The 12834-nt window shown below is 39.0% G+C and overlaps 1 protein-coding gene across 6 annotated transcripts in view; it reads right to left on the bottom strand.

Annotated features, from left to right (window-relative positions):
- GRM7 (glutamate metabotropic receptor 7) overlaps positions 1 to 12834 on the bottom strand; it is a 587975-nt gene that overhangs the window by 208400 nt on the left and 366741 nt on the right. For all 6 annotated transcript variants that reach the window (XM_043518831.1, XM_038410758.2, XM_038410752.2 and 3 more), the window contains exon 5: positions 8880 to 9020. In XM_043518831.1, the coding sequence (XP_043374766.1) occupies positions 8880 to 9020 (141 nt within the window). The remainder of the gene's footprint in view (positions 1 to 8879; positions 9021 to 12834) is intronic.

Genomic DNA, 12834 nt, shown 5'->3' with positions numbered 1-12834 from the left:
ATATAAAAAACACAGATGGCAATAGCAATACCTGCAGCCCACAACCTTCCCTACTATACTGCCAGTTAACCAAGAGAAGCTGAATTCTGCCACACAATATGTAAAGCTGCTAAACATTACGGGCATTAAAAATATCCATAATCCCTCCCTCTCATCCCACCAAGACTCAACAGTGTCACAATGTGATAAAGATTCAAAATGAGGGACATCCCCCGCAAATAGCCCTATTGAGGCAGGAAATTTAAAGTGCTGTGGGGTTCATTTAGTGCTGATAACTTGAATACCTCAGCTATGGAATACTTTATTTCTGTTAAAAAGAAAAGGAGTACTTGTGGCACCTTAGAGACTAACAAATTTATTAGAGCATAAGCTTTCGTGAGCTACAGCTCACGATGAAGTGAGCTGTAGCTCACGAAAGCTTATGCTCTAATAAATTTGTTAGTCTCTAAGGTGCCACAAGTACTCCTTTTCTTTTTGAGAATACAGACTAACACGGCTGCTACTCTGAAACCTGTGTTTATTTCTGTTGTAAATTATTCTTGACACTAAACTTATGTGTAATGTAGGTAGCTTGGGGCTGAAATGACTGACACCCCTCAACACAGGGTAAATTTGAGAGGTCCTGCAAGGATGACACTTGTTTGTGCATAAGAAATGGCATTCTGGGGGGTGGTTCAAGATTATCGATTTTACTCCCACAGAAGCCAGTAATAACTTTAAATTCTGGGGCCTTAGAGTCCTAGTCAAAGCATTCCTCTTCCACATTATCTTCCCAAACACCATAACATTAGGGTTTTTTTCAAAATCACATGTGTTTTTTCTTCACATGTAGGAGAATCAACAACCTGTGATGAATGTTAGTCACTGTGATTGTCTTATATTTGGAACATACTCAGACATCACAGAGATAAGCGATGTGTAAAAACTAGATTGCCATAGGAACAGAGCACACAGATTCTCTCCCCTATCAGCCCTGTAGATATTTAGCAGCATTCTCTGCTGAGAGAAAGATAGGACTGACCTGGTTATTTCAGACCTCAAAGGTAGTGATTCTAGAATCTCATCAAGATGCATGGCTTCCCAAGGAAGCATCATTCAGGACATCTGAAAGTTTACTATTGAAAGCCTAAAGAACATGTTTCTAGTCCTAGTACTGATATTAATGTGTTGATTCATTTACATTATCAAAAACATACCGTAAATTGAAAGAAAGAAAGAAAGAAAGAAAGAAAGAAAGAAAGAAAGAAAGAAAGAAAGAAAGAAAGAAAGAAAGAAAGAAAGAAAGAAAGAAAGAAAGAAAGTTCAAACCTTAGACTGCAATCTGGCTATGTAAATTAGTATTACAAAAGGGCTATAAAAGAGGATCCTCTTCATCTTTATATCCAAACACAGACACACCCCTCCTTTTTAGACAGTGCTGAGTAACTCAATGAAAGATTTGTGGGTATTTAAGGAGCCTGGATTGTCAGGTTCTTTTAAAAACAGGTACAGTAAATTCTGCTGAGACACATATAGCAGGACATTTATATTTTGTCTACTATTTTATTCTCAAAATGAATGTGCGTGAAATGAATTCCTTGCTAGTATAACTAAAATTCTCTTACACAAGGGGAAATTCTGACCTTTCCCTACTCTTCCCAAATTACAGGCAGTAAGAACATGGTAAACTATCCACCACTATTGCACTAGTTCTCTGAGTCTGTTTTAGGCATCCATTTTAGAACCCAAGTGCTTTGCTCCAAAGGAATGTTACAGACAAGTTCAAGCATTTGCCTGCATACTCAAACAGCATTCCTATTACCCAGGCCTTCCTTGTCTTCCACTGCTTTTCAGTCTCAAACTGAAAGGATTTTCAAATAAGTGTATGTTGTGCTCTGTACTGCAGAGACAGTTGGAGAGAATATACAAGCATCAAAAGGCTTGCGTGAGCTTCTGAACAGAACTTTATTGCAATGAGACTGAAATGGCTATTTACAGTAACTTCTAGTGGTGCTATTTACCTGCCCAGAGCAGGGCTCTCCTTTCTGTACAGAGGTCTTCCACATCTCCATTTGCCCTGAGTCTCACCTTTAGGATTAAGCTTCTCTGACGGCTTACCCAATAATGTAGAAAATCTTCCAGTCCTTCTGAAGAGCCAAGTCATCTCCCCACATCTTCATTGGTACCTCTTCTTTTCTTCCCAGGTGAGCTTTTCTTTCCCCTTCCACACATCCTTACATTTCAGATCAGCACTGCTGATCTGCTACATGAACACTACAATTCACAGCTCCTCCAGTGATCTGGTTTGTATATATACATCTCATTTCAACTTGCACTTTGAACAAAGCACTGGATTTAACATTGTTCTAAACATGTTTCTAGGATATGGACATAGCGTCCTCAGCATAAACAAACTCTGAGATTAGGTGCAGGGGCCTGATTCTCATGTATACCAGTGTAGATCAGGAGTAACCATGCTGAAGACAGTAGGGTTACACTGGAGCGAGAAGGGAAACAAGTCCCTTGTAGATATATTTCTGGTTTGGATACTGTCTTTTCCAGTTTTGTCTCTAAGAACACATACAAAAACTCAGCATTTTACAAACCCTCTTGCTAAATGTCTGGCCTTTCGCTATGCAAAGACCTTCCTCCAAACACGTCCTTTAGAGTGGTTTACTGTGTGAGCCATCATCTGGGCTGCACCTTCAGAATGATTACATTTCCAGATAATTAGAAAATCTCTCCAAGTAAAAGACATTCTGATAAATGACATCCAAGGTGACATCACCCTTATATCACTTAATTGTGCCTTGTCAAGTGGGAGGTAGGCTAAATTAAAACCTATGTTTAACGAGTGAAAACTGCTATACCTACAGTCAAGTGTTGGGATTTTCTTTTCAGTCCTTACTATACTCAATAGGCATAGTTAATTAAAAATTAGTTGATGTACATGTGTATTTGTAATGCTTTGTATTTGTAATATAATGCTTAGATCTTCTTTAAAAATAAAATAAAAAAATCACACAGCCACCATACTAGTAGTGTGCATCTGATGTACTTAGAAATATTCTGCTTCTTCAGGTGAGGCTATATTTCAAAACACCAGCAACAAAAAATATCCCATTTAAAAATTCATAGGTTAGGTTCTGTGAATATTCTCCTGTGTTGATTTAAAATTCATGGTTTTCAGAGATCATAAAGGCATAAGGGACCACTATGATCATCTAATCTGATCTCTGCATGCCACAGGACTTCCCAAAAATAATTCCTGATTGAACTAGAGTATATCTTTTAGATGTTTCTGTGAACATTCTTGCCAGTAAAGTTGAATGCTAGTGGATGTTTGTAAAAATTTAGTTTAATGTTTGTGGATTTTTTATTTATTTTACTTTATTTTATTTTATTTTTCCAACATTCACTAAACCCTAAAAATCACTCTGATCTCCTGCTCATTTGGGGACTGAATGTGATAGACTGATCACCATACAGGTTTCACATCATTGCCTGTGTCAAGACTTCGGGTTTTGTTTTTCAAATAGCAAACAATGTGAACGATTAATCACCAAATACTGTATCCCACAATCTGAATTCATGCAGAGAACACACCAAAACGTGCTGCTTATAGGCACAGTACTGTCTCCTAAAAGATGGTACTAAGTTCCAATAGGGCACTGAAAATAGGATAAATTCTGCAGTGCACGCTTGATTTCAGTAATCACTTCGGAAATTAAAGAGATGACAATATATGCCAGTATATCTGGAAAGCACTATTTTATCATCTATTAATTCTAAGAAATTCCATAATTAAATCTTGATGCGCTGGCTGATCAATAGAATCTTAGTGTAATGTATATTAACTCCAACCACTATTTTAGAGAGACGTAGCCTTAATTATTTTCATCTCTATCCCGGGCTATTCATTTCCTCTCTCTTTTTTTTTTTTTTTTGGCTTAGTACCAATGATTGTAGTAGAAAAAAAGTCATATTGCAGTAGTAAAGTTTGAGCCAGATTATATCTTAGAATTGCAGGCAGCTTCATTTCAGTGAAGAAGTGATCCATATACAGACTTCATACTATATGCATAGCCCCCAAGCCTGCAGACAGAACTGCAGATCCTTGTACCACTGTGGGTCTTTTTGCAGAAATGGGACCATAATCTGTAATGGGCTCTTTGTAAAGCGTTATTATCTTCACTATTCAAAGACTTTTCTATGCAAAAAATAATTATTGTTCTTATGTACCACTGTCCACCTGGCGATTTCAAATTGCTTTTCTGAAATATTACCAAATTAAGCTTCAACAGCCTGGTGTGGTAGAGCTGGTACATGAAGATGCATAAAATCAGCTGTCAAGAGTTAAGTTACTTTCCAAAGCAATATAGTAAGTAATTTTAAATACTGATGCCCTGATTCAGCAAAGCATGTGTTTAAATATTGTGTTGAATTAGGGGTTAGTTTACTTTAGATGGTGGGAAAAAAAGGGATATAATCCAGGAGTGCTTGTTTATAATTCCTTAATCAAAGCACCTGATTGATTCCTCATCAATACCACAATAAATCAAATTGAAAGAAAAGATGAAAATTCCTGATGATACTATTATTAATAAATAATGCATTGGATCTAATGTTGTCTAGACATATTTAATGCATGTGCAAGTGTTCTATTTTCCCAAATTCTAACAGTGTCTATCACAATTAAAGCAACTTTCCCAAGCTTCAATACATCTAAATTATATTCATTCACGGCACTGATTCATTCAAGGATCTGAAACAAATATTTCAAAAATATCAGGATACAGAATGCTGTGGAAAGTACATGACAAAATTCCATACTAGAAGTCAACTAGTTCACAAAAGTGTATTCATAGAAAAACTTTTCTTTTTTTGCTTAAGATTGGAGAACCACCTCCCAAAAAAGGATGAAGAAGGGGACAGGCTTAGGGAATCATTTTTGTAGATTAAATTAATACAGAAGATCCTAAATATATGCTTGGTATCTCTAGCTAGATTAATGGAGTGGGGTAGAGGTGAATAATATTTCTAGCTGTCTACAAACTTAATAGCAGATTGAGATTCAGTGTTGGTTAGGGGAGGGGGAAAAGAAGGAGGAGAAAGTTTTGGAGTTGTTCCTTGAATGATCATCTGGTCTTTTCAGAGGACTGCTACGGAGATTTGAATATTAGTCAGCTGCATCATTCATTTTCTCTATTGGAATGAAATTCACTTCTCTTGCATGCTGCCAGAGTAACTCAGCTTTATGTAGGTAAACTGGTGGGTGCTGAGGAAGCAAAATCCTATGCCTGTCAAGGTGAAATTCATCCATTCCTGGAAGCAGGGCAATGAGCTAGATGATCCCCTATGGCTGCTACTATGGCTTACTTCTGTCCCTGAGTCCCTGCCCAATGCTTCCACTTGTGTTCACCTGCATGGAGTTGGCATGGAGATCCCTGCACAGCTGCTCTGCTGCGGCCTTTTTCCATAGACGTACAGGGGAATTGTGGAGGACTTTGGACAGCTCCTCGGTGCTGGGCTGAATTTGCCTTGAAAAGTATGTGCAAGGAAGAGGCACATTTGGCTATGAGTCTTTCCCTGGGTGGTTTCAGAGTAGCAGCCGTGTTAGTCTGTATTCGCAAAAAGAAAAGGAGTACTTGTGGCACCTTAGAGACTAGCAAATTTATTAGAGCATAAGCTTTCGTGAGCTACAGCTCACATCCGATGAAGTGAGCTGTAGCTCACGAAAGCTTATGCTCTAATAAATTTGTTAGTCTCTAAGGTGCCACAAGTACTCCTTTTCTTTTTCCCTGGGTGATGTCTGATGCAGCTTGGCTTACAATTGCCAGTGCAGTTCCTAAACATGTTCAGAGGAACCCTATAGTCATGAGCAGCAGGCGTCTGAATGATAGTCATCATATGGCAATGAAACCAAGTAGTGCTACAAGCTCAGAGATGAAATCAGAGGCAGCTTGGAATGCCTAATGTGAACTGTGAATAGCTTCCACAGCAATGAAACCCAAGAGGCCTATGGAGCTCTGCAGGTCAGCAGCAACACAGAGTAATCATTTTCTGAACACTGCCTCTAGAAAGCCAAGATTATATTACTAGCATAGGACAGACTCCTGTTCACCTTAGCTACGTGAACAGTCCTTCTGTAATCAGTGCTCTTATGGAAAAACTTCATAGAGTTTAATAGAAAATGGTAACTTCTCTATTTTGTTAAGGATCCTCTAGAAATCAATAAAGCATTATATTCCTTGTTATAGGATGGGTCAAAAAAACCTACAGAAAAAAGGTACCAATAGCCAACTACAATTTTCTAGGATTTTAGAACAGTAATTTTATAGAAGCCTATAGGTTTTTAACCCTGTATGAAGTTTTCTTCTAGAAGTGTTGGATTGCTCGCATGAGTAAAGTTAGTTGGATTTAGCCCTAGAACTATCAATAGTACTTACATGGCCCCTATCTCCCTTCACAATGTTTAATGTATTTGTTTGTGCAACACCCCTGTGAGATATAGAAGTGCTATTATCCTCCTTTTACGGGAACACAGAGAGACTAAGTGATTTCCCCAAGGTCACACAGGATGCCTGTGGCAGAGCAGAGAATTGAACCCTGCTCTCCCAAATCCAGGCTCATATTCTAACCATTGGACCTTCCTTCCTCTTGGAAGCTCATTGTCAGCAGTCTAACATCTCACTCATTCACAATGTGTTGTGAATGAAGCTTTTGAAAAGAACAACACAGGATAATATTACTCCAATGTGACTTTAAGAGTCTCAATGCTGATGTGCTGGCAAATCATTTTAATAAATTACCTTCACGATAATTTCTTAATTTGTGGCCAAATTCAACCATTGGATGAGAAACTCAGCATTTCACTGACTTTTATGCCAACATTTTCTTTTCAGACCAACTCTGGCATTTGCTTTCTTTCTACGTGTAGGAGTTCCACCAGCATATGGGACACAAAGTAGAAGATCATGGACAAGATCTGCCAAATGAAAGTAAAAGTAGTATTTGGCCCAAGAGAAGCCCCGTATGCATTAATTTCCCATGGACCAAATTCTGAGATCCTTGTATCAAGCCAAATGTCCATCATTAACCACAGCTGTCAAAATTGAAAAGGAAGATCTTAATGGCCACTCCAAGGAAACTCTAGCATAGAAATGACTAAGGTGAATGGGTGATCCATTCTGTCAATCAGTGCTTACATATGTATCGAAACCAACACGTGATACTCTGCTTAGCCTATCAAACAAAGAGCTAAAGGAAAGGGTTTGCAAAAAATGTGTAATATATCTATGTATAACTTCAGGGATAGTTTGTGGCCCAGCTTGACACACATCATAGAGCTGGAAAACCTCTTGTCTCTCTCTGAAGGATATATGTGTGAAACTGGGGAAAATTTTAGGAAATTTGGGACTGTTTTTGCAAGTGCAGTATTCAAATCAATAGATTCATCTGATTTTGCATCACTCTTAATGGTACGTGGAACCGCAGTCTAACTCAGCATAAAGTAATCAGCCTGTCAGTGTGAGGTTGTCCCCACAGAACATTCCCCAACACCTTAATTAGGCCTCTGTGTGAGTAATTCCAGGAATGGGCATTCTTTCATGCATTTCCTTTAGAAAGATATACCATTGTCCAATGTACTGTATCACTACATACAGGATGGACGGTTTGTCCTCCTAAGTTTAAAATAAAGAAGCTACAGTTATATTAAATCAAAAGGACACTCTCAAAGACTTTAATTTTTCACTCCATGAATCCACAGTCCATCACTTGCGTCTCCAAACACATTCCAGAATTATTTATCATCGTACTTTCAAAAATAAAGAAACTGATCTCACAGGACTTGAAAGGTAGCTCATAATCCCTGATCCAGGGTTCTCCAGTGTGTTTGAGGAAGTTGTTGAAAATGAGTGTCAAAACTCATTTCAGTGGAAGACTGGAAACACAACTCCTAAACAATCCCACTGAGGATGGAGAACACAGTGGAGGAGAACTGCTGGATCAATATGCACTTGTGAGAGATGGGAGAAGAGGAAGGAGGTTATAAAATTCCTATAATCATCTTAGCATCTTTCTAATGAAAAGAAATCTCCTGAACCAGACTTTAACCATGAAGAGAACCTCCTAGAAAACATTACACTTTAAATGCCCATTAAATTTTTCAAGACCAAAAATGGGAGATACATAATAAAAAAAAAAGGAAAAGGGCAATGAATCTGACAGTCACAGCTGACCCCATAGGCTCACCGGGCAATACAGGCAAGATGGCTATGAAGTTGAGGCTTTCTGTATTGCTGCGGCAAAGCAAGAACACCACTTCTTAACTTTCTTATTCAAATAAGAATCTTGACAGCAGTGTTATGGTAACTAAAATTAGAATACATGGTACCATATTATCACAATTTCTACCAGTATATTTCCTCAAAAGCTGAGCTCAAATACAGAACTTATTGTAACATTGCTATTCAAACCATTCTGAATCAGGAACATACAGTCTGTATATGTCCAAACATTTTATATTTCATGGCCAGATGACAAACCAATATTTATGAAGATATTTTTCTTAAAAAAAACAAACAAACAAAACAAAATCAAAATGCAAACCCAACCAGCCACTATATATTCCTCTGAATCCACAGAATCAATAGAAAATGTCAATCATTTCTGGATGGAAAGGCAGAAAAAGAAAATGAAAGAATGTATATTTGCCTCTCTCCATCTATTTCTCCTCTCCTGCAAGGCTTATGCTCCTGTTCCGTTTTCTCTACAACCTATTAAAATTCAATTTATTTTTTTCAATTTGTCTCCAACTAAGCTTCCATACATCAGCTATGCAAACATTCCTATATGGACCACATACAACAGAAGAAGGGTGAAGTGGATGAAATTACCTGTGCATTTACGGTCTGTGTCTTCCTTTTTTGATCCGCTAATCGTTAACTTGCAATTGAAGTTCTCCTCCCAATACTCTGCAAACCACACATTTCTTCGGTTGTTCTCCAGGGTGCGCGAGGTAAAGTAGGTATCAAACCCTAAAAGGAAATGAGCAGAAAGCTGAAATAGGGAAAGTGTTTTTACTGAAAGTACTGAGACCCTAAAAATAATTCACGGTTTATATTTTCTTGACTATACAGCAGACATTTACATAGCTAGCGGAGAGAGACTAAAGGAAAGAATGGACATCAGTTTCATGTCTTGTATTATCAATTATGCTTTATAAGTAGATGATTCTGCCACACATTGCAAGTTCTCAAGTCATGTAAAATAATTGTAAATTATGAGATATTTATTACATTCTATAACAGGGATCGGCAACCTTTGGCACGTGGCCCATCAGGGAAATCCGTTGGTGGACCGGGACAGTTTGTTTACCTGCAGCATCCGCAGGTTTGGCTGATCGCAGCTTCCACTGACCATGGTTTGCTGTTCCAGGCCAATGGGGGCTGCGGGAAGCGGCAGCCAGTACATCCCTCGGCCCACATCACTTCCCGCAGCCCCTATTGGCCTGAAACGACGAACCGCGGCCAGTGGGAGCTGCGATCGGCCAAACTTGCGGATGGTGCAAGTAAACAAACCATCCCGGCCTGCCAGCGGATTTCCCTGATGGGCCACGTGCTAAAGATTGTCGATCCCTGTTCTATAAGCAATAAGTATGGATTAAATATAGACTGATAAAGAGACAGAGAAATACAGAGATAAATGAAAATATGCTGGGAATTTTTGAGTGAGATCAGTGGAATTGTAATTCTATAGTTAACATCTCCAGCCCTCCAGAGAACATAATTTTACTGTTATGTATTTCTCATCCATTGTCCACAATCTACATAAGAAAACATAGGCCAAAATAGGTTATTACACATTTTCTGTTCATCTACTTCACACAGGTATCAGTCAGGGAACAGGGGAAAAACTTCTACCAGGCAACTATAAATCATGTCCAATTACCAGACTCTTGAATTATATGTCCTAATGTGAAAACAGTAAAAGTTTCTCAGGTCAGACTTGTGAGGGTTGATTATTAAACCTAGAGAAAAATCTTGCCATAGGCAGTTTTCTGGGCTGCAAGAGCAAAACAGTTTTCCTCAGGAAACCTTCATACAACATTATTCTATTATCAGAGGGACTGGTTCAATAAAAACCAAAAAAATGCAGTGGAAGTTTGTCCAAGAGTTCAGAAGCCCTGATATTAAGGCTTCCATGGCTGAGCTACGTTCAGCCTTCCACGCTTATTGATTATGCATAGCAATTACTTTACATGCATGCAGTGTTGGCAATTCTTTCAGTTTTATCATGAGTCTCATGACTTTGTATGCCTTCTCTTAAGCTTCTGAATGCATGTGATGATATGAGAATGTCAGCTTTCATTTTTTTAAGAAGTGTATAGCTCTTGTGACTGCAAGAAAAGCTTGAAAATGTGCCTGAAGTAAACCCTACAGGCTCAAAAATGAGAAGAGCAAATAAAAAGAACTCAAAATGTAATATTGTTTTAAATGCTTGGGGCAGGCAATATTGTGTATGTGGAAGTAACACTTTCTCCTACTGTGCTTATTACCTCACTGTACTTATGACAGAGTCAGAAAAGAAAAATTCGTAAGAAACCTGATATTTTCCATGGTTGGTATTTGTTGAGTATTCTGATGATAAAGAGATAGCATGATGTACTGGATTTCCCATCCCACAAAACTGAGATTTCAAGTGTTCCTGGTCTGCAATGGGATGAAATGGAGATGTGTCCAGTTTGTGAGTGATTTTGGGGTGGGAGGGTTGGGTAAAAAAACACAGTGAAAGAAAAATCCCATCTCAGAATAGCCCCTAGCCCAGGGGTTAGGGCATTCACCTGGCATATCAAAGACCCAGGTTCAAGTTCTACTCTGCCTAATTCAGACCAGGGTCTTGAACCCTGTTCTCCCACATCACGAGCCTATTCTGGGATGTGAATTTCTCTCTGCCTTTGACCAGAAATTCCACCGTGGACTTGAGAAACCTGTCCTGACAGAACATTTTGGTTTTGACCCATCAGCATTTTCCAACCAAAAAAAAAAAGTTTCGGCAGAAAATCCACAACCAATATTAGTCACCTGAACCCAGACAGAGAATGTGTCTACTCATGCCTAGGTCTCACCATCCACACTTGCGGCCAGAGTTCTAAAAGAATCCAGTATGTTGAGTGTTAAGCCGCTCTGGAAATAGGGCCTTTATTCAAGTGCCCCAGCGGGAGCACAGCTCTTTCAAAATTTGACCCCAATTGCGCATGCTAAACACTTGAAAATCTAGCTTATAGTGCCCCAACATGTACAAGATCCCTGCCAAAAGACTCTGAGTAAGGGCAAGTCTACTACAGCACTACATCGGCGCAGGTGCACCAATGCAGCTGCACCGCTGTAGCGCATCTGGTGAAGATGTGTTATGCTGACAGGAGAGTGCTTTCCCGTCAACATAGTTACTTCACCTTGGTGAGAAGCGAAAGCTATGTCAGCAGGAAAGCGTCTCTTGCCAATATAGCACCAGTATGGCCAGCGCGAAACTTGCGTCGTTCGGGCGTGGGAGGCTTTTTCACACCCCTGAACAATATAAATTAGATTGACTTAAGCCGTAGTGTAGACCTGGGCCTGATCCAGCTCCTATTTCAGTCAATGGGAATCTCCTGACTGACTTCAATGGATGGGGCCATTAAATGACAAAACATACACAAACAAACACAAAAGAAAGGATACAAAACAAGTAAAATTGTTTTTTCATTGATTCCCCTCTCTTCCCTCCTGTTTTATCTTGTCTTGTTACATCCCATCTATGTGCATCACATAGACATTCTATCCATTGGTTTGCTCTTTCAGGTTTCTGTAAATCATACAGAATAGAACTCATTGCATGGAAGAGTAAATTCAAAACTTCCAGTTTGTGCTCAGAGCTCAAACAGTCTTGCTATGAAACTGCTGTGAGCTGGAAAAGTATTCTGGGTACTGACGAAGTTAAGCACCACTCTTAGTATTCCTATTTCCAGCATTACTATTTTGTGTTTACATTAAACAAACAAGTAAGCAGTTACAGATCATTGTTTCATCCTGTTAAGGATCATCAGACTAATACAGTAACTTAGCCTTGGGGTTTGAAATGTCACAACTAATGTACAGTTTTATTGCTATTTTGTTTGGTTTTTTAAATCAAATTGCAACCTTCAAATTTACAAGCACCATGAAACACAGGGATTACATTGCCAGGATGAACTTGTGAACAAATGCATGCAATTTTTAATTCAGGTCAAATATCCTCTAACTATTCTCACAATGCCCCTTTCTTTTATGCAGTGTTGCTATGGCTGTCTTGCTCCCAGGATATTAGAGAGAGAAGGTGGGTAAAGTAATATCTTTTATTGGACCAACTTCTACTGGTAAGAGAAACAAGCTTTCAAACTTACATAGAGCTCCTCTTCAGGTCTGGGAAACATACTCAGGGCAAGGCTGCACTACAAAATTAAGTCCACATAATTTATATTGCTGTACAACCGCTGCAATAATTAAATCTCTTTTGCATATCCACACTACACTCCTTGTGTCAGCGCTCACTAGTGTGTCCTCACTAGCAGCGTGTGCATTGATGCAGAGAGCCGTGCTCTGTTGGTACATATCATCATGCAACCCACCACCATCTGGCACAGGGTGTTTTTTGAAGTGTTTGCAAAGCATCATGGAGGCAAACGAGTTGCACAGAGGTGACTGGGAACATTATTTCCATGTCCCATGATTCAGTTTTTTCCATCCCATAATATCTGCAGCCCATAATGTTTTGTGCCTTTTTTCAAAAGCCTAGTGAACACACATGTGCACCATCTCTGTGAGAAGCACGGAT

The sequence above is a fragment of the Dermochelys coriacea genome, chromosome 7 (genome assembly GCF_009764565.3).
Source record: "Dermochelys coriacea isolate rDerCor1 chromosome 7, rDerCor1.pri.v4, whole genome shotgun sequence".
Taxonomy (NCBI): Eukaryota; Metazoa; Chordata; order Testudines; family Dermochelyidae; genus Dermochelys; species Dermochelys coriacea.
Note: the sequence above shows the minus strand (reverse complement) of the source record. Positions and strands in the feature narration are given on the sequence as shown.